At 41.6% G+C, this 23,026-nt stretch overlaps 1 protein-coding gene across 1 annotated transcript in view; it reads left to right on the top strand.

Moving 5' to 3' along the window:
- Positions 1–22,578, top strand: part of LOC125452001 (GTP-binding protein GEM) — a 31,505-nt gene extending 8,927 nt beyond the window's left edge. The window contains exons 5-7 of the mRNA XM_048529850.2: positions 7,517–7,593; positions 9,880–10,084; positions 19,116–22,578. Coding sequence (XP_048385807.1) covers positions 7,517–7,593; positions 9,880–10,084; positions 19,116–19,393 — 560 coding nt within the window. The 3' untranslated portion in view covers positions 19,394–22,578. The remainder of the gene's footprint in view (positions 1–7,516; positions 7,594–9,879; positions 10,085–19,115) is intronic.
- Positions 22,579–23,026: the final 448 nt, after the last annotated feature.

Below are 23,026 nucleotides of genomic sequence, written 5' to 3'. Positions count from 1 at the left end.
GATTTACCAGGATGTTGCCTGGAATGGATGGAAGGCTTTACGAGGAAAGGTTGAGAGAGCTAGGGCTTTTCTCTTTAGAACAATGAACGATTAGAGGTGACTTGATGGAGATGTACAAAATGATCAGAGGTATAGATAGAGTAGACAGCCAGAGACTTTTTCCTAGGGTGGAAGTAGCTTTTATGAGCGGACAAAGTTTTAAAGTGAAAGGAGGTAGATATCGGGGAGACGTCAGAGGTGGGTTCTTTACTCAGGGTGTGGTAGGGATGTGGAATGCATTGCTGGAGAGGGTAGTGGAGTCGGCCTCATGAGGGGCATTTAAGCGGCTATTAGATAGGTATATGGATGATAGTTTAAGGTAGCGGTGGAGGGTAGATAGACCTTAGGTTTCAGGCAAAAGTTTGGCACAACACTGTGGGCTGAAGGGCCAGTTTTGTGCTGTACTGTTCTATGTTCTTAAATACCTCTAGATCGGGTGGGACTTGAACCTGGGCCTTATGGCTACTGTGCTACAAGAGCCATTGCCTGAAGATACATAGGTATTTTCTGATTAATCTATTCAGAGATGTTATTACTTTATATCTTTAAAGCAGTTGGGACTTGAACCCAGGTCTCTTCCATCAGAGGTAGAGACACTAGCCTTACAACTCAAGAGCCCTTTCACCTTGCAGGAAGTTTTGGAGTCCTCCACAGGTTTACCTGGTTTCTTCATAGACCACTTGTTGTTTTGAGTAACAGACGTACACCTGGATGTATTTGATTTAATACAGTTGCCATTGTTGAATGAAATCATTTTAAGAAACAATTTTTTTGACAGGCCTGAATAATTGAATATTGTGGGATATTGTATGGCCTGTGCAGATTACTGAAAGGGACATTAACATGCCCATTTTCATGTCTGATTTAGCAGACCCAACTTAAAATTTCCTAACCACTGTGAGTCATTGAATAATGCTTAGGAAACGGAAGCAAGACAGATTATTTCCTACCTATACTAATATTGGAACCCTGACTGAGCTAATTCAGCAGATAGAGGATGTAAATAAGAATCTTTGATTCAGCTGTACGATTCAGCTATAAATTGGTTTAATTCTAAGCCACTGAAAAAGTGTGATAAGGTCATTACTAGAAGTTGCAGTAGGAAACTGCAAGGTCATTGGGGTCATTTAAGAGATTGCTGGACATGCATATGGTCACAGAAATTTGAGGGTGCATCCATGAGGATCAATGGTCGGCACAACATTGTGGGCTGAAGGGCCTGTTCTGTGCTGTACTGTTCTATGTTCTATGTTCTATGTTCTATGAAACTGACTGATGGAGGGGATCAATGAGATCTTGTGGTGCTGTGCTCATGTTCCTGCCTCTGCGCCAGGAGGCTTGGGTTTAAGTCCCTCTTCCTTCAGAGGTGTGTCCTGACACACTCGGCATGACAAGTTAATTTATCCCCTTCTTTTCTTAAATTAACTTGCCATTTCAACTCATTAAAAGCACCCGAGGGACTAATACTGCTCAGTAACTATAGATTATCTATTTGACCCTGTACTGGGTATAAAATTTAAAATCTTTCTCATATGCTGTAATTCTGATTAGCATGACAAAAATAGAAGCTACAAGTAATAGGATGTGAATGTCACGGGCAAAAGCAGCATTTGTTTCCCATTCTTAATTGACATTGCAAAGATGTTGATGAGCCCTATTCTTGAACTGCTGCCGTCCATGTCGTGTAGGTGAACCTTCAGTGGAGAGTTCTTTGACTTTGACAGTGAATGAAGAGGTGATGTGGCTCTGAGTAAGGGTGGTTTGTGACTTGGAGAGGAAGTTTTCAGGTGGTAAAGTTCTTTTGCAGTTTTAACTTTGTCCTTTTGAGGTTTTAACTTTGTCCTTTTGAGATGATAGAAGTCGCACTTTAACAATTCTGTCAAAGGCATCTTGAAGAGTCACTGCAGTGCAAATTCCAGACAATATGTACAATTATGCGCCACTGGTGAAGTGAGTGAATATTTAAACTGGTGGATAGGATTATGATCCGATTGGCTACTTTTTCCTGAATAGTGTTGAACGTTTGTCATTCATGCTCACAATCATGACTTGGTGTATTGATGTGGGAAAATTCAGCGGTCAGGTGGTGAGCCTCAGAATTCCCAGCCTCTGACCTACTCTTGTTTTAGGGACATAGGTTCAAATCCCACCATTGTACATGGTGTAATTTGAACTTAATAAAAATCTGGAATTAAAAGCTAGCTTGTAGGTGACAGTGTAACTGTTGTTTGCTGTAAAAAAAGAAATGTCAAGTTTGCAAAGTGCCCTTTAGGAAAGGCAATGCATCATCCTTACCTGGTCTGGCCTACATATTCATCCAAAGCTGTATCAAAGTGTTTGATTTTTAACTGTCCACTGAAATAGCATTGTAAATTACTCAGTTGTAATCGAACTGCTAGAAAGTCAAAACAAAAGAATGAAAAAAAGACCACCCATCATTGACCTAAGTACCAGAAAGAACAATGGTAAGCTCAGTGCAGTCATTCCTGCACGATTTTTCTTCGTAATATCTCACATACTAGTCAAGCATCAGCCTAACACAGTCGTAATTACAGACAATGGCTAAGACACCATCATCACCGTCTCACTTGCAGGACAGAGCCACCAGAAGTGGATGTTCGATGGTATACAATCAGGAAGGAAGTGCGCAACATTGTCTTCAGACCACACAGTGTCTCATAGCAGCAAGTCAAATGGGACACGGAAACCTCCTGATTACAACTGCCTGCACTCTGTCTCTCTTTTTCTATCTGTCTGCCTGTCTCTTTTTTTCTCTCTCCCTCCCACCTCTTACCTGGCTGCCCTACCTCCCCACCACCTGGCTGATAAATCAGTGCTCCACCATTTTCCATGTAATTTGGAGGAAGCACGAAGAGATGAAGGGTATAGACTGTACTCTGGCTTCATTGTCCAAGCGTGGCTCACTGCACCAAGATGGACTGAGCTGGTCAAACCCTAGAGAGCAGCTGTGTTTGTGGTAGGTGATGAAGTAATCAACAAGAGGAAAACAAAATCTATTTATCCTCGTCCTTGCCAAGCTTTAAATTGAGGTTATTTTCCATTCCACTATTCTAAATGGACCAGCTTCAAACAGATCTAGCAACTCAAACATGGGTTTATATCAGGTACTGTGGGTCATCAACAGCAGCAGCATTGTATTCATCACCAATCTGTAACTTCCTGGTGAGATGCTGCCGTTACTATGAAGCCAAGTGATTAATCTTGGCTCAATTAGGAGTGCAGGAGGGAATGTCAGGAGCAGCACCACCATCAGGCACATCAAAAAATGAGGTATCAGCCTCATGAAGCACTACTTCCATGCCAAACAGCAGAGGCAGCGTGTAATAGGGCTTAATGATCCGAAAATCAATCGAGCAGATCTTAGTTCTGCAGTCCTGCTACATCCAGTCACAAGTGGTTGTGGGCAATTAAATAACTAACAGCAGGTGGGGCTTCACCAATATCTTCATATCCAACAGTGGAGGATCCCAGCAAATTGACACAAATGACAAGGCTGAGAACTTCAATCAGAAGTTCCAATAATGTATCTCAGCTTCTTTGTAAGGTCTCCAGAATCACGGTTGGCAGTTTTCAGCCAATTAGATTCACACCATGTGATATTAAGAATTGACTGAAGACACTAGATCGTGCAGCAACTATGGATCCTGATGACCTTTTCAGGAATAGTACTGAAGATCTATTTGCAAGAAAGAGCCACACCTCTGGACAAGCTGTTCCAACTACAATGTTGGCATCTAGCTGACAATGTGAAAAACTTCCTAGGTACATTCTGTGCACAAATATATTGGGATGGATTCAATCTGATTAATTAACACCCATCAGTCTATTCTCGATCACCAACAAAGTAATAAAAGGGACCATGAATAGTACCATTTCCAAAGTACTAATTTGCTGAGTTTCTGCCACCTCACTCCTTACTTCATTTGCAACCTTGTGACCAAACATGGACATAAAGAGCTGAACTCCAGAGTGAGTTGAGCGTGTGTACCCTTGACATCAAAACAGCATTTGAATAAGTGTGGCATCAAAGAACTTCAGTAAAACTGGAGTCAGTGGGATTTTGGGCAAGCCGAGGTCAATCACCTCGACCACCTCAAAAGACTGTCTGATGTCCAACTATTAACTGATTCAAAAATGACCTTGCCCTTTCACATCAGAAGGCCAAATTTTATGATGCTTGGTGTTGGTTGCATGATATTCAACACCATTCATAACTCCTCAGATACTGAAGTAGTCAGTGTCTACATGCAGCAAGACCTGGATGACATCCAGGCTTAAGCCATTAATTGAGGAAAATATTTATGCCGCACAAGTGCCGGTTAATGATCATCCCCATAGAAAGAGAATCTAACCATTCATCCCAAATCGTTTAATGACATTGCCATCACTGAATCCCCCATAATCAACATGCTTGAGGTTACCAATAACCAGAGGCTGAATTGAACTGACCGTATAAATGTTTTGACTATGGGAGCAGTACAGCGGAGTTGTCTGGCATTCAATAGAATTACCACTGTCAATTTCCTGGGACTACCAGTGACCAGAAAGAGAACTAGACTAGTCATTTAAGTACTGTGACTACAAGAGCAGGCCAGAGGTTAGAAATCCTGATGTGAGTAATTCTGATTCCCAAAAACAGTTCACTGTATACAAGGTCCAAGTCAGGAGTGTGAAGGAGTACTCCTCCACTTTCCTGATAGGTGCAGTTCCAACAACACTTAAGAAGCTTGACAGCATCAGGACAGGGTAGTAGATATTTGGCAGCACCATTAAGTTTCCCCCTAAGCCACAGGTCATCCTGATATGGAAATATGCATCATTGTTTCTTCACTGTTGCTGGGTCAGAATCCTGGAACTCTTTCCCCTACAGTGTTGTGGATGTTCCTGTGTGCTGAGGATAGCTGCTGTTTAGAATGCAGCCCATTATCCCCTTCTCAAAGGCATTTTGGGATATGCCAGAGATGCTGATCTAACTAGTGATCCCCACGTTGCACAAATAAATTTAAAAAAACACTCTTACAAAACTGATCTGGTTAATGGTGACCCTCAGAATATTAAGAGTGGGGGATTCAGAGAAGTCAATACTGTTGAATGTCAAGGGGAGATAGATTCTCTCTCTTAATGGTGGTGATTATTGACTGGCATGAAGTTATTCACCTAAGACTGAATGTTTCCCAGGACTTGCAGCATGTGAACACAGACTGCTTCACTAACTTGCGAGTCATGAATGTTCCTGAGTGTGTTGCAACCGTTAACTGACATGTCCCATTTTTGCCTTTACTTTGGAAATAAGATAATTGATGAAGCAGCAAAAGATGTCTGTACCTTAGACACTATCCTGAGGAACTCTTGTAGTGATGCCCTAAGACACAGATGAATGACTTTCATCAGTCACAACCATCTTCTTTTGATAGTATGACTCCAGTGGAGAGTTTGCCCCTGATTTTTATTGGTTTTAAGTATAGGAATAGGAGTAGACCATTCAACTTCTGGAACCTTTTCCGCCAGTCAATGAGATTGTGGCTGATCTGTGGCCTAAATCCATAATACCATTCTTAACCAAAATCCCTTAAATCCTTTGTTTAACAAAAAAAACCTATCTCAGATTCAAATTTAACAACGATCTAACGTCATCTGCCATTTATGGAAGAAAGTTCCAAATCTCTGTTGCCCCTTGTGCCTTAACATCTCTCTTGAGCAGTCTGGCCCTGATTTTTAGACTGTGCCCCTTAAACTCTTTCCACTGGTTGAAATTTCCAGAATTGTCTTTAGCTACTGTCTTTCCCTGATAATATCTTGAAGATTTTGATTAGACCACCTTTTAATCTTCTAAATGCAATACTTCATCAAATGCTGCCTTCCTGAAAAGATCAGATCAGGCAGGAATGAGATGTGGAACTGTGTGCTCGTTTGGATTCTAAACAGAGCATCAGTTATTGCTGAGTCAGTATTGCTAGATAATACTGTTGATGTCACCTTCCATCATATTGCTGATAGGGCTTTAATTTTATGGTTTGGATGTTGTCAGGTTCCATATTCTTTACTGTGTCCAATCTATTGTACTGCTTGGAGTTTTATCATACGGCTTCCACAGTGTACCTCTGTCTTGTACATTTCTTGCTGAAGCCAGATGTCAGAAATAGAGTTGTCCAAATGTATTTTTCAAAGCCTCTCCTAAAAAGTTATTTAATTATACCATCAGTATCCAGTGTTTGACAGTGTTTAAATGTAATTTCTTTTGAAATGGCATATTAGAACATTATAGTTTAGCTATAGGATGGATGAAATTGTGCCAGAGAGGGAGTAGAAGAGATTCACCAGGATGTTACAGAAACAGAAATTGCTGGTAAAGCTCAACAGGTCTGGTAGCATTTGTGGACAGAAATCTGATTCTCTCCACAGATGCTGCCAGACCTGCTGAGCTCATCCAGCAGTTTCTGTTTTACAGCATCCACAGTTCTTTTCGTTTTCACCAGGATGTTGCCTAGTCTGGAGAAAATCAGCTATGAAGACAGGCTGGATAGTCTGGGGCTGTAGTCCCCAGAACGCTGAGCGGGAACCTGATTGAGATGTACAAAGTAATGAGAACCATAAATTGGTAGATAGAGAGAAACCTTTCCCATTTGTGGCAGTGTCAGCTCCCAAGGGGCGTAGACTTAATGTAAGGAGCGGGACGTTTAGAGGGCATGTAAGAAAGACATTCTTCACTCGGAGATTAGTGGGTATCTGGAATTCACTGCCTGAAAGGCTGGTAGAGATGGGAGCCATCACAACATTTATGAAGTATTAGATGAACACTTGAAACACCATAGCATGCAGGGCTATGGGCCAAATGCTGGAAAATGAGACTAAAGTAGGTAGATGCTTGATGACTGGCATAGACATGATGGACCAAAGGGTCCTCTTGCAGTGTTTTGAAACACTTGTGACTCTAAATAACATGATGGAACCCTCTATATAGCTATACATTGTTGGCAATGTACCTTTAAGTATGACTTGTTTTTTTTCTAGTGCACTACAGGTAACTACTGAAACCTTACAGTGACTTAAACACATGCATAGTATCATAAAACAATCCCACGGTGTTGCTTAGCAAGACTTCCCAAAAATGTGTTGCCTGACCACATAAGGAAACATTAACGCAGGTGGCCAAAGCTCAGTCTGTAAGCTCGATTTCAAATTCTGACTTACAGCACAAAAAGAAGAGAAGGGGATTATTGACAGAGAGCTATTAATAGATGGCTGAAAGCACAACAAGTAACAAAGCAGCAACCAATTTTGGGAATGAATTGAAGACCAAATATGTCAAGGACATTTATAGTAGTTTGTCAGTGCTGTAAAGTATATCTCAGCAGCTATCTGTTAGTTAATTAATATTGATCCACGACATGGTTTTTTTAATTAAAATGCTGAATTTCCATAATATGTTCATTATCATTTTCCTCCCTCTTTGTAGAAGACACTTATGAGCGAACAATCACCGTAGATGGAGAGGGAGCTACCCTTATTGTGATGGACACGTGGGAAAATAAGGTAGCACAGCAATTTTTTTGATGCTTAGAATGCAAGTGTATGTGTTGAACACATAATATTCAACAGAGATAGTAGGAGCTGCCGATGCTGGAGAATCTGAGATAACACGGTGTGAAGCTGGATGAACACAGCGGGCCAAGCAGCATCAGAGGAGCAGGACCTGAAACGTCAAGCTTACCTGCTCCTCTGATGCTGCTTGGTCTGCTGTGTTCATCCATCTTCACAGCATTAGCTATGTAATATTCAATGGTGGATTTCTCCTATGCTAAGCCTGGAAAGCTACCTTCCTGCAAAAATTCTATCCCCTATTCCCAATTCCTTCACCTCCGCCGCATCTGCTCCCAGGATGAGGCATTCCACTCCCGCTTGTTCTTCAAGGACCGCAACCCCCCCCCCCCCCCCCCCCCCGCAGTGGTCGAGAACGCCCTCGACTGTGTCTCGTGCAACTCATCCCTCACACCCCGCCCCCGCAATAACCGCCAAAAGAGAATCCCCCTCATTCTCACACACCACCCCACTAACTCCGGATACAACACATCATCCTCCAACACTTCTGTCATCTACAATCCGACCCCACCACCCAAGACATTTTTCCATCCCCACCCTTGTCTGCTTTCCGGAGAGACCACTCTCTCCGCGACTCCCTTGTTCGCTCCACACTCCCCTCCAACCCCACCACACCCGGCACCTTCCCCTGCAACCGCAGGAAATGCTGCACTTGTTTCCACACCTCCTCCCTCACCCCCTATCCTAGGCCCCAAGATGACTTTCCACATCAAACAGATGTTCACTGCAAATCTGCCAATGTGGTATACTGCATCCGCTGTACAGTTGTGGCTTCCTCTACATTGGGGAAACCAAGCGGAGGCTTAGGGACCACTTTACAGAACACCTACGCTCATTTCTCACTAAACAACTGCACCTCCAGTCACGAACCATTTTAACTCCCCCTCCATTCCTTAGACGACATGTCCATCCTGAGCCTCCTGCAGTGCAATAATGATGCCACCGAAGGTTGCAGGAACAGCAACTCATATTCCGCTTGGGAACCCTACAGCCCAATGGTATCAATGTGGATTTTACAAGCTTCAAAATCCCCCCTCCCCCCACTGCATCCCAAAACCAGCCCAGCTCGTCCCTGCCTCCCTAACCTGTTCTTCCTCTCACCTATCCCCTCCTCCCACCTCAAGCCGCACCTCCATTTCCTACCTACTAACCTCATCCCACCCCTTTGCCCTGTCCGTCCTCCCCGGACTGAACTATCCGCTCCATACCTCCCCACCTATACTCTCCACCTATCTTCTCCTCTAACCATCTTCAGTCCGCCTCCCCCTCTCTCCCTATTTATTTCAGAACCCTCTCCCCATCCCCCCTTTTCTGATGAAGGGTCTAGGCCAGAAATGTCAGCTTTTGTGCTCCTAAGATGCTGCTTGGCCTGCTGTGTTCATCCAGCTCCACACTTTGTTATCTCGGATTCTCCAGCATCTGCAGTTCCCATTATCTCTTAGAGCTAAGCTGCATGTTTTATGTCCCTGGTAAAGTAACCTAACAATAAACGTTAACCCTGCTAACGTAACAGCCACCACATCTGGAGGTAAAAATTGCTTTGTAGAATATTGAGTTGCTGCAGCAAGAAAACTATATAAACACAAGAGGTGGCCATAAACTTCTCCAGAAAAGGAACCATTGATATAATTGTGGCAAATTCCTTCCAAAACCTCGCCGAGTTTTGTTTTGTTTAGAAGAAATTTCATATAATGCTGCCCACCCTCCATCAACTGCTGATGACTGTTGATGCTGATGACACACACAGTACGCAGATTTTAATTGTGTTTTCATAGATAATGATTACTTAAAAGAAAAGTGCAATTTGATCATGAATTTTCAAACCAAACACCCTAAAAGGATGCAGTATTTTGATGTTAATGACTGTGAGGAATCTGTGTACAGAAAATAATCCAGAAAAGCCACATGTTAGGGACAGGTGTGAAAGGGTTGAATATGTAGTACATTTTTGCGTCATGAGGATTCTGCCAACAATTTCTCGATCTAACGATAAATTAGTTGATCTGAGTAAATAATACCAGCTGCAGTTTCTGTACAGTTGTTTCCTTAACAGCTGGTTGCTCTTGCATTGTAATTCACAGCAGCCTCCAAACTGTAAAACATATTCTTTCAGTTGTTGCATCCAATATCTTTTCTAGAAATAGGGTTAGGGTTAGATTTTCTATTTCTAAAATTAGAAGAGAAGCTGATGTTTTAGTCTTTACTTTTGTCTGCTGGTAGGATGAAGATAACTGGAAACAGGATCACTGTATGCTGATAGGCGATGCATATCTCATTGTCTACTCCATCACTGACAGAGCAAGCTTTGAGAAAGCTTCTGAGCTTCGCATCCAGCTCCGGAGAACACGACAGGCTGAGGATATTCCAATTATATTAGTCGGGAATAAATGTGATCTTGTGCGATGTCGAGAAGTTTCTGTGGCAGGTATGTCTTCTATTTTACTCAGTACTCTAGAATGGGATGTGAATAAGTTGATTCTCATTTTTTTTTTAGGTGCAACATATTCCTCCTAGTACTTCTGGTGTCAATGACAAATATGGAGGCATAGACAGCACTCAGGTTCAGGCTTGGAACTTCATTGCCATATAGTGATAATTCTGGACGAGTAATCCAGAGATCTGGACCAATGCTCCAAATACATGACTTTCAAATCCCACCACAGCAGCAGGGGAAATTCAATTTTCTTTATTTTAATATTCTGGAATGTATAGCTGGTATCAGTAAATTAAACTACCAGATTGTCTTAAAAATCCCTTTGGTTCACTTCAGTCCTTCAGCAAAAGAAGTCTGCCAGCCAGACTCTATCTGGTCAAATGAGACTCCAGATCCCCAGTACTTTGGTTCTGAAATGACCTCGCAAACAAATTGTGTCAAACTGCTGCAGAAAAGCTGAATGAGAATTAAACTATCCAACATTGACTTAGATGTAAGTCACAACAAAGACACGTAGCCCAGTTGACCCTGCCAAATTTTCCTCACTAGCATCAGTGGACTTGTGCGTTCCACAGATTTGTCAAGCAACAGCCTGATGTATTAATTTAAGGCCAATGCAATAACGCCAAATGTCAGGGAGAAGTAGGAAGAGAAGGCAGGGAACAGTTAATCAGAATAGGTCCAGTAATGATTGAAGGCAGGTAATAGTCATTGGATGTTCATTTAAGAGCTTAGCTTATTTGTTGCCAGGCAGCAGGGTTCCCAAATGGAGGGCTCTGTACATCTGAAGCCTCCCTTTTTCCGTCGGAGACCCGCAATGGAGGGCATTTCGCGCAGCAGTCCCTTCCAACTGCACGTTGTGGCAGTTCATGGACTTCCAGTCCAACTGTTCATTTTGTGGCAATATGGAGTCTGTGGACCAGGTGTACATTGGTCGTGGGCATTTGCACTCACATTTTAGTTATTTGGGAAATCTTTTGTTGTGTTTTTGGCTGCACTTCAGCCCCATGCTCCTGATCTTTGGGCATCCAGTGTGGAGGAATGTGGGTAGATGGGAGGACCTCCTCATGAGTCTGCTCCTAGGCCTGGCCAGGTTGGCTATAAACGGATCCAGGCAGTGGGTTGTGGAGGGGTTCACATTTTCCAGCTGCCTGCCCCTCTTCTGCGGTTACATTTGTGCCCAGGTGTCCTTGGAGAGGGAGCATGCAGTATACATCAATGCTCTCACTGCCTTTACAGAAAGGTGGGCACCATGGGGGAATACAAAGCTTTATTTCCCCCCCCAACTCTATTTTGATTTAGTCCCTTCCTAATGTCCCTCACCTTTGATGGATTGCATTACCCATAATGGGCTTTGTTTGTAAATATTCAATTGGCTACACAGATGGTAATTACTAGTGTAGAAAAAAAAGCAATACAAGACATGGTGATATTGGTGATGGGATGGCCATTCAGTTGTGCATAATAGCACTTCTGGATAGGACAAAAAAGATCTGTCTTCTTTACTCCTCTTCCACAGTTACATATGTCCCCGGCTGTCCTTAGAGAAGGAGCATGCAGTGTCTATTAATGCTCTCAATGCCTTGAGGGATACAATGCTTTATTTTCCCCTCCACTTCCATTTTGAATTAGGCCCTCCCATCTCTCCCTCCCTCCCCCTCACTTTTTTGGTGGTCAGTAAGGGCTTTGCACATAAATTATTCAGTTAGAAACATGGATGATTTGCAGGTGGTGCTTAGTAGATAGAGAAAAATATTGTTGGTGATTTGGTGGTGGGAAAAAGCCATTTGATTGCGTGTGACAACACTTCGAAATAATGAACAAAAAGAAAAGGAGCTGACTTCTTAGTTAGATCAGTTTGTACATTGATATTTGGACACATTTTTGAAAAGGAACCTTATTCTTTATCAGTATGGATTTTGGCTTCTGGACAGAGAAGAGAAGGCAAAGATAGGCACTGGTTTTTGTACTAAAGTATAGGTTTACAATGAAACCATTGTAAAGGTCGAAAGCCTTTTGCTGCCTGATTTAACATATGAATATCAGGCTTTTAAACACTACCAATGTAAACACCAGTTAGAAGACATGTTGATAGTGGCAATGACACAAAATATACTCGGGGTGGGGAATTTCAGTGTCCATCACCAAGATGACTTGGACATTCCACTCCCGCACATCCCAGATGTCCAAGTTCTTCAAGGACCGCAACTTTCCCCCCACAGTGATCGAGAACGCCCTCGACCGCGTCTCCCGTATTTCCCGCAACACGTCCCTCACACCCCGCCCCCGCCACAACCGCCCCAAGAGGATCCCCCTCGTTCTCACACACCACGCCACCAACCTCCAGATACAACGCATCATCCTCCGACACTTCCGCCATCTACAATCCGACCCCACCACCCAAGACATTTTTCCATCCCCACCCCTGTCTGCTTTCCGGAGAGACCACTCTCTCCGTGACTTCCTTGTTCACTCCACACTGCCCTCCAACCCCACCACACCCGGCACCTTCCCCTGCAACCACAGGAAATGCTACACTTGCCCCCACACCTCCCCCCTCACCCCTATCCCAGGCCCCAAGATGACATTCCACATTAAGCAGAGGTTCACCTGCACATCTGCCAATGTGGTATACTGTATCCACTGTACCCGGTGCGGCTTCCTCTACATTGGGGAAACCAAGCGGAGGCTTGGAGACCGCTTTGCAGAACACCTCCGCTCAGTCCGCAAAAAACTACTGCACCTCGCAGTCGCAAACCATTTCCACTCCCCCTCCCATTCTTTAGATGACATATCCATCATGGGCCTCCTGCAGTGCCACGATGATGCCACCCGAAGGCTGCAGGAACAGCAACTCATATTCCGCCTGGGAACCCTGTAGCCTAATGGTATCAATGTGGACTTCACCAGTTTCAAAATCTCCCCTTCCCCAACTGCATCCCTAAACCAGCCCAGTTCGTCCCCTCCCCACACTGCACCACACAACCAGCCCAGCTCTTCCCCTCCACCCACTGCATCCCAAAACCAGTCCCACCTGTCTCCGCCTCCCTAACCGGCTCTTCCTCTCTCCCATCCCTTCCTCCCACCCCAAGCCGCATCCCCATCTACCTACTAACCTCATCCCACCTCCTTGACCTGTCCGTCTTCCCTGGACTGACCTATCCCCTCCCTACCTCCCCACCTATACTGTCTCCACCTATCTTCTTTTCTCTCCATCTTCGGTCCGCCTCCCCCTCTCTTCCTATTTATTCCAGAACTCTCACCCCATCCCCCTCTCTGATGAAGGGTCTAGGCCCGAAACGTCAGCTTTTGTGCTCCTGAGATGCTGCTTGGCCTGCTGTGTACATCCAGCCTCACATTTTGTTGACTTGGTAGTAGGACTGGTCAAGTTGATCAAATTCTGAACGACATATCTGACAGACTGGACCTGCATCAGGAGGTGAAGGAACCAAAAATGGGGGGCTGATTTAAAAAAAACTACTTCATTCTCATCAACCTACCTATTGCAAATTCATGTGTGCATGGCACTTCTGGTAAAAGATTCTGCTGCACAGTCCTTTTTGAGGCAAAGTCCAGTCTCACGTCATTGTGTGGCAGTACCTCTGTTGGACCTCTACACCATTTTGTTGACCCTACCAAAGCTTTTGATGCAGTCAGCAGTGAGGACCTTTGGAAAGTAATCGATAAATTTATTTGCTCTGAGAAATTCACCTAGATGATTTAAGAGACAACCTGTCTGTGCTTGTCTTGGATTATGGTGTCTTCTGACCCATTCGTAGTCACTAATGGAGTTAAACAGGGCTGCATGCTGGCACCAACCCTCTACAGTATGGACCTTTTGGCCATGATGGTCCAGTGCCTTCCATAACAATGAAATCATATGTCACATGGATGGGAAGACGCTCAATCTGAGAAGATCAGGCAAAGACTAAGATCTGCAAGAACATACGTTGCAATTTCCTGTTTGCCAGGAACTGTGATCAGTTGCTCATCCAGAATTAAACGTGCAATGTAATATGGATTTTTTTCTCCAATGCATGCAATAACTTCAATCTCAAAAAAAGGGAAAACTAAAGCAATATATCCCGCTCCAGGACTGCACTGTTACATGCACAACACTTCAATTCATGCCCAGACAATGATGTTAGGAAATGGCTGAGGACTCCCAGCAACCTGACAGTATCCCAGTTATTATTCTGAAGATTTATCCTTCAGAAGTAGCTGCTCCAGTAGCCAAATTGTTCCAGTACACCCATAGTGCTGGTAATAATTAACCTTGAAATCCAAAAAAATTTACCCTGGTGTGACATGCCCATGAGAAGCAGGTGAATGTATCCAGGCAATTATCACCCTGTAATCTATTCTCTAAACCAGCAAAGTGATGGAGGGTGGTGTTGTTAGGGTTAGCAAACAGTACAGTCAAATGCCAACCTGCTCATCAGTAGTCAGTTTGGATTCCTCCAATGCTACTGTTCGCCACACCTAATTTACAACATTGATTCAGACATTTGGAAACGAGCTAAATTCCAGAGGTGAGAAGGGAAGTCAGTGAGACTTTCTGTAACACCATGGCAGCATCTGATCCAAATGTGACATCAAGCATCTCCAGCAAATTTAGAATCAGTAGAAATCAGGGCTGGGAGGTGTTTGGTGCAATCTCTTAATTGGTTGGAAGTGACAGAATAGAATGGTTGTGTCTGTAGGAGGTCAGTCATCTCAGCTCCAGGACATAGCTTTACTACTGCAAGTAGTATCCTCTGATCAACGAAGTTTATGCTTTGTCAATGACCTTCCCTCCCACATGATGTCAGATATGTGCAGATGATGGCAGAACATTCAGTACTATTAAAACTTCTCAGAAACTGTAACAATCAATGTATACCAATGCGGATGGCTCATCACTCTGAAAGGAAATATAACAGTGAGCAGGCAGACTCCAAATAAGTCTGTTTCACAGCCCTAACATGCTGTGGGTGTCTGGGTTGGTGCATAGTGTGGGGGAAAGTTGCAGAGCTGGCAGTACCATAATGTAAACTGTTGGGGGTTGCAATCTGTCCCAGCATGAAGGCTGCATGAATCCTTGGACCTAGATAGACAGGGATCCTTGGGCAGATTGGTTTTGTTGAACCCAAAGTGGGATTCAAGAGTCTAACGGGCAAATTTGAAAGATAATGCAGGAAGAAAGGATACATGGGTACTATCTTCTGGGGATTCCTCTGATGTGCAAAGGGCACACTTCAAAAATAGTACCACCTCTCCTGCACTTTTATAAACTCAGAAAAACAGATTGCCCACTCCTGTCCGCTTGTCCATGCCAGCTGTATTAGGTAGGGTAATACTGGGTCAGCTGAAGTTTTAACAAACATAGTAGACCTTTACTTCTATGTGATGATGTTGCCTGCTGAGTTTGGCACCCACTCACCCTCTTTATAATGGTTGAGTTCTGGTGTAAATGGAAGGTGATGGGCTGGACACCTGCTTTATTGTATTTTATATGTTGCCTTCCACCCTCCCCTCACCCCCACCCCTTCACCAAAAACAAACCTGGCAGGTTGAGAGACCACAAGACCTTTTAGACTTGTGACGTTTCTCGTGGCCAGTGACAGGTAATGCTCAAGAAAGAATCCAACCATCTCCCCTTGGCATTTACCAATGCTGAATCCTCATTTAAAAAATGCTGGGGTTCACCATTGACCAGAAATCTAACTTAATCAACCATGTAAGTACAAATACAGTCACAAGCTGGAAATTCGATGAGGAGAAATTTACTTGCTGATTCTTATCCAGCATTTACAAGGTACTTGCGCAGACGATTGTAGCTCAAAGAACATTCAACAAAGCTCAAAACCGTACAGACAAAGCAGTTTGCTTAACTGGCTGTATGCACCAACTTCCTCCACCATTGGTGCACAGTGGCTGTAGTGTGTACCGTTTACGTGATAAACTGCAGCAATTTGTCTAGGCGTCCTCAACACTACCTTCCAAAGTTTCAAACAGCAAAGACAACCCAAATCGTTATCCCATCAAGGTAAAGATACCCAAGATCTGCAGAAAATTTCAAATCTACAAACCCATTCCAAGTTCAGCATGAAAATGACATTTTAAAATGTCAGTCATGTGAACAAGTCAAGCATTTTAAACCTCTTGCCGTGCTATGGTGACATGGTATTTTCTTTTCCTTTATTTGTTAACGGGACAAGGGCGTCGCTAGCTAGGCAGTATTTATTTCCCGTCCCTGATTGCCAGAGGACAGTTCAGAGTCAACCACATTCCTGTCGGTCAGGAGTCACATGTAGGCCAGATCGGGTAAGGATGGCAGTTTTCTTCCCTAAATGACGCTAGTGAACCAGATGGGTTTTTCCCGACAATTGGCAATGGATTCATGGCCATTGTTTGATTCTTAATTCCAGATATTTTTATTGAATTCAAATTCCACCATCTGCTGTGGTGGGATTCGAACCCAGATCACCAGAATGTTATCCAGGTCTCTGGATTAACAGCCCAGCAATAATACTACTACACCATTGCTTCCTCCTTTTGCTTATTAGGAAACAAAATTTGAAAATTGTGAAGATGTATAAGAATACTGGCAATTCTAATGCCAAGCAAAGACTCAGTCAGCTCTTAAGAACTTCAAGATAAATCTCTGCCACGGCTACAGCCTGTTGGAGAGATTCATCTTAAATTCCGTGCTCCTTTTTTTTAGCTGACTGTCTCATCCTGTGAACAACTGGGTTTCAGACCAGGGAAATCTTGTACAAGGTAACTTTTAAATCCCATCTGATGTATTGAGGAAGGTTGCCTGATAAAACTAATTACAGGCTCAGCTTTGGTGGATTCATCTGCTCACATAAAACAGTCAATAATCAGATCTTTGCACAAGGTCATTCCATATCATCGAAGAAACCAGATTGCCTGCACTGTTACGCAGCATACTAGCCAACAAATATTTCTCGTTGACCAAAATTACAAGGAAAGCAACTGGCACATATGGAAAAGTGGCTTATCTAAGATAGTGCTCTCACAACCTTATTGTTTGCTGTTTGTACCAGTGACTGACCCGTTCATCCACATGGTTATCTTTATGGTGATGATCTGCGAATAACATCTCAGAACCAATCATTAATGAGAGTAGAGAAATGCCTAGGTGATGCTCTATCTGACCTAACCAACTGCTATGCAATTATTCGTCTGCAGGCCAAACCTGAAAAGTCACATCAGTTCTTTTAATCTTGGGAATATGGGTGCAAAGCATGAACTTTATATGTGCCTGTATGAGAGAATGCCCCCTCACAAAATTAAGCCTATATAACTTGGCATAATGTTGCCTTGCATTCCAAGTTTCAAAGATCATGCCATCAAAGTGGTGACAACCAAAATCAAATTTTTATGGAAGTAACATTAAATGAAAAACTGACTTGAGAGCATTGCGAATAGCTACCCATGCTCTGTATTGCATAGTAGCTGAATAGGCTTGTCCAATGTGAGAATGCTCTCTCCATAAAAAGTTTGGATCCCTTAAGTATTGCAGCTTGCATACCTGTTAACTCTAAGCCTGAAAGCTGAAGTAAATCATCTGCATATGCTTGCTGGCATTGTTCAACAGACCCGGAGAAGGTAAGTCACTCCAAAGTAGCTAGGAAAAAGCAGGCTAGTTACCTTCATCATTGTTTCTTCCAGTGAAGCTCAACTACAGCTTCTTATTTAGTCTGTAGTCCCTAGACTGTAAGTTCCATTGCTCCAACGTTGCTGATTAGTGAACATGGCTGCAGATGAAGACACAGGAATTGTCTAATGATCTAGATCAATCCATTCGATCAAGAGACTGTGAGATATGTCTCAATCACTGCAATAAATAAACAATAAAAATTTGAAAGGGTTTTAAAAGCTATTCAGTACCTCTCTTACATATAAGAAGAGTCCTCTTTGCAAGACCCCTTACTCATTATCTCCAACCCCCCTCGTCCAATACCCATTAGCTAATCTTACCAACCATTTTAGAGAGAAGAGTACTCCAAGCTGGGTCTTAAACCACCAAAAACACATATATTGTTGGATTTCCCCTGACCCAGTAGAGTTTGGTTGAATCAGGATGAGTGTATTTCAGAACCTATGCTGAGCTTCCAATTTTTAAGCTCTGTTTTTGTTAGTTTACTTGGAGGAGTACTGTTATAGTAAACATTCATAGCCAGCATTTAAATTGTTATTATTGTTACTGTTTTTATTGCCTAGAGAGTCTGAACTCTAAAGTAATTTCAATCAAGGTCACAATAAGGAGTTGGATGGGAGTCCACGCCAGTTAAATGGCCTCCTGATGCCTGCCCTCAGGGGTCTTGAACCATTTGGGGAAATAACTAAGAAAATTTGGTGCTGGTCAGGAGTCAATACCTCAAAATTTACAGGAATGGTCAAGATTGGCCAATATTTAGACAAAAGACGAAACCAATTAAAGTGGGGGCTTTATAGCATGATGGATCTGCATTTTTCATGTCAGTTTTCAAACAAAAACCAACGACTTCTACTTTCCCCAACAAATACACTCAGAAGTTGAATTGATTCATCATTCCTCTCTTCAGATTGGCTGCTTTGTTTGTGTAACTGTTATTGTACTTCAGAAGTAATTTGTTGTGCATGACAATTTGAGATATTCTGACCTGATAAAACAGAACAGAAATGCAGGAATTACTTATTAATACACTGCCTATGCATGTTGCAGCAGTTGATGTATCAGTAAATGCAACATTCATTAATGTTGCAATAACCAATGCCGTGGTCACAGTTCACAGTCCATGACCGGTAAGTCCCAATTATTCCCAATTGCAGTTGCTTTATTTGGGGCAAAACCTAACTTCTAACCAAAACATCAAAGAGTTTGCAATTTATATAAAAAAATGCAAAGAATTCTGGCAGTATTTGTTAAGGTACAGATTGGCAAGAGCCAAAGAACAAGGTACAACTTATTTTGTTAAGCAGAAGGCAGATGTATGTCTTTTCTAAACAGTGAATTGTTTTTCATTTGCAGAGGGCAGATCTTGTGCTGTTGTTTTTGACTGCAAGTTCATCGAGACCTCTGCTGCAGTCCAGCACAATGTGCAAGAGCTCTTTGAAGGAATTGTGCGACAGGTACGGCTCAGGAGAGACAGTAAAGAAGTAAATGAACGAAGAATGGCACGGTACAAAAGAAGAGAGAGCTTCCCTAGGAAGGCCCGACGCTTTTTGGATAGAATAGTTGCAAAGAACAATAAAAAAATGGCTTATAAAGTGAGATCAAAATCTTGTCATGATCTTTCTGTACTATAAAATGTATAGATAGACATGATTAAAATAGTGACTGTTAATTGTTGACCTATTATTGTGAGGGATAAAAAACTGAAAATGCTGGAAATACTGGCAGTATGTATGGATAGAGATATACTTCAGATTGATGTCCTTTCATTAAAACTTCCTGCATTTGGATTATTGGAAGGTTATGGATTAATCAATCTATATTAGATGACAACGTATTGGAATCAGTACATTTACAATATGTTTGAATTAATAATGACACAACTTCCCGTGTTGGTGAATTTCCTCTATTTTCTGTCAGTAAGGCTTCTCCAATATAACATGCTATTGGACCTTAGTTACATGTTCCAAAAGAAATTGTGGCAGGGAAGTCTTAAACTGCAGGCATTTCTACTGTTGAAAAGAATGTTCAATCTTCTGATGAATGTCTGCTTTTTAAAAAAAAAGAGGGAAAGTTAATGGTAAGATTAAGTAGAGGTTGATTGTGCTTGTTCTATTCCATACTGCGCACTATTGTTGTTACCCAAAGGTCACAATTGTGTTCTGACATGACTTTCTATTGTCGCAGATGGTGGAACATGACAACTGCAGTTCCACTACATAACCATATTTATCACATTAAATTAATATTTTCTTCCACTAAGTGAAGAAATGTTGAGGCAGTGTTTGATTACTGTTAGAATGACAAAGCGCTTTACCAGACATATCAAAAATAGACGTATCATTTGGTGTGGTTGTGTAAATATCCTCCAAATGAATTGTGTTGAGTTTTTAACCAAAAAAAACCCTGTTGGACAATGATTTGCCATTGCTAGAAGATTGATAATTTCCATCAATTGTCCCACTGAAGAAAGTAGAAAAGAAATATGTTTCAAGATCTGATATCATTGGACTGTATCAGCCATTAGGAATCACGAGGGAAACATTTAGCAGTTTCTGTCTCCTTCCTTGACAAAACAAATGTTTTACTGCTCAAACTATCTTCAGTAGTTTACGTGGTATAGCTGGGAAGAGAGAAGGGATGAATCCTTGTATTTGGCACTTTTATAGCTCAAAATGCTGTGCCCTGATCATATTAGCTACCAGAATGGATGAAAAGAGCATGAGATCTAAAATTGAATCACCAACTTCATGTTATTGGAAATATTCAACAAACTTAAAAATTTTGTATCTTTGTTCCAGAGCCTGAAAGCTATTATTCATTTTTGATTTGTTTTAGATTTTGTAATGTTCCATCCTTTTTACTGTCACTATCAAGAGCATGCTGTATTTAAAATGCCATTGTTTATAAGAACAAACAAGATGAACAAACTAATGTCTTTCTGAACTGCATTATATCCTTTTTAAATAAGTTTAGTTTTTACTACATTGTATGTAGCCTTCTATATTTTTCCAAATAAGATGTGTATTTATTATGAACAATCCAATCAGACATCTTTTATAATGAAATGTTGACAATATTTTGTATTTATTTTGTAAGTTTCTACTTATCATATTCTACTTTTAAGCAAAACAATGTACTTTATTAATTTTACTACAAAATACTTCCATTACCTTCAAAGTATTACTTAGTGTAAAGTATGCTGGTTTGTACTTTGAACAACCTATGCGCTATTGTGAATGAAGATCTATTGAAACTGTAAGAATCTAATCATTAGAGTTAATAACCTTGTTTCTCACATTAAAACTATTTCTATATGTCCAGACAAACTAAATTTCAAAATTGCTCCAAATTGGTTGCAGAGAACCTTTTGCTCATGAAGTAAATGTATTATTTTTCTTTTTGCTCATTAATCAACAATTCCATCTTTTTGTTAATACAATATTAGCTCTTATGGATTCTTGACATTAAATGTTGTAGAACTGTTTAACTTATTTTCAAGGATGTGCAATTTACTCACAAGTACAAGCCGTAAAAAGCACCTTGATATGAGGTTCTGCAGCCTATGTCCCGTTTTGATAGAAAAGCTCTTATCTATTTCTTTTCCTGCTCTGATTGAACCTGTCTCAGAGGAATTGACTATTTCAGTCAGTCTACTCTTTGATGTTTGGCTAAATATGCTGTAAATGTGAGATGAATGTGAGTATTTCTGATTGGCTGGGAATGAGATAGAAGCTCGTCTCAGCTAGCGAATAAAAGGGCTGATTAATGATTCAGGTTATTGAGACAATCACTAACCAATGCATTCATGAATAAATGACTTGCGTGAATGGCAAATAATTTTTGGATTATTGATGATTTCCTTAACTATGTCATAAGTCAATAACTTATAGAGTACATGCACGGAGGACTACCGTAGAATACCTACACTGTGGAAGCAGGCCATTCAGCCCATTGAGTCCACACCGACCCTCTGAAAAGCATCCCACCCTGATCCACCCTATCCCTGTAACTGCACATTTCCCATGGCTAATCTACCTAGCCCGCACATCTCTGGACAGTATGGGTAATTTAGCATAGCCAGTTCACCTAACGTGCAACTTTGGACAGTGGGAGGAAACCGGAGCACCCAAGGGAAATCCACACAGACACAGGGACTTTGTGCAAACTTCACACAGTTCCCCAATGCTGGAATTAAGACCAGATCCCTGGCTTTGTGAGCCATCATGCTGTCCTAAATGAACAGTGACTTCCTCATTGATATTCAAAAACCTGGTTACCACTTTGAGAAACAAAGGGAGAAAACTATATTAGTCGTATCAAAGAAATCTCACGCAACTTAATGTGGCAGAAAAATAATGCATGGAGAATCAAGGAATGTGTTCAGAAAAACAATGCAATGATCAATTCCTTTTAGAAACCCTTAGGAAATCAAACAGAAGTTATTTTGATCCTGTTGAAAGTTTCTTTAAGTTTGTTATTTTATTTTGCAGTAATCCTCCTGCATGATGTTTTAATAAAGAGAGTGAGATATGAATGTGACTGAATGAGAACCATAATCCGGTCTTGAAATCAGTCCTTTATTACTTAGTTGTGTTTTGAAATTGCCACTTGTAACTGAACAAAATTAAATTGTTTCAGTATTATTTCCTCGGTTTCAAGATCTTCATTCAATTTGGTTTATTTCAATTTCATACTTTGTATCTACAACAATGGGGAAGTAATGTGGCTCCATATTTGTACTGGAACATTCTTGCTTTACATCATCATCGAAGTATACCATTCATATAACAACTTACAGATATTTAATAAATTTTTTTCAAGACAAATGTGCCCTTCTGTGGGTTTTATTATATGTTATTGTACATGCTGTTTATTTCTTCATTACTTGTGACAACTGAGCATGAGTGACTTCACACACCTTAAGTAAATTAAGGGGATGCTGAGTGGAGAAGTTTCCCACCTTGACAAATCTATCTTCTTTAAAAACAATTTGGATCTGGGCTGGTGGAAAGAAATGGGATCAGACTTGCTGCAAATGGAGGTGGCAAGACAGCTGGGCAAACAATGAAACCAACAGGTGAGATGACCCACCTCTGTTTACTTGGATATTGTCCAATTACAATTGCGACATGAATGTCTGGATGAATTTGAAGAATAGCTGTTATACTTAGAGAGATCAGTAAACTATACAGAGGGGACAGTTAAACATACAAGTCATGAACAGAAGTAGGGCATTCATCTCCTCAAGCCTGTTTCACCATTCA

The sequence above is a fragment of the Stegostoma tigrinum genome, chromosome 5 (genome assembly GCF_030684315.1).
Source record: "Stegostoma tigrinum isolate sSteTig4 chromosome 5, sSteTig4.hap1, whole genome shotgun sequence".
Taxonomy (NCBI): domain Eukaryota; kingdom Metazoa; phylum Chordata; class Chondrichthyes; order Orectolobiformes; family Stegostomatidae; genus Stegostoma; species Stegostoma tigrinum.
The sequence above is the reverse complement of the archived record's forward strand: the minus strand, read 5'-3'. Positions and strand labels throughout refer to the sequence as shown.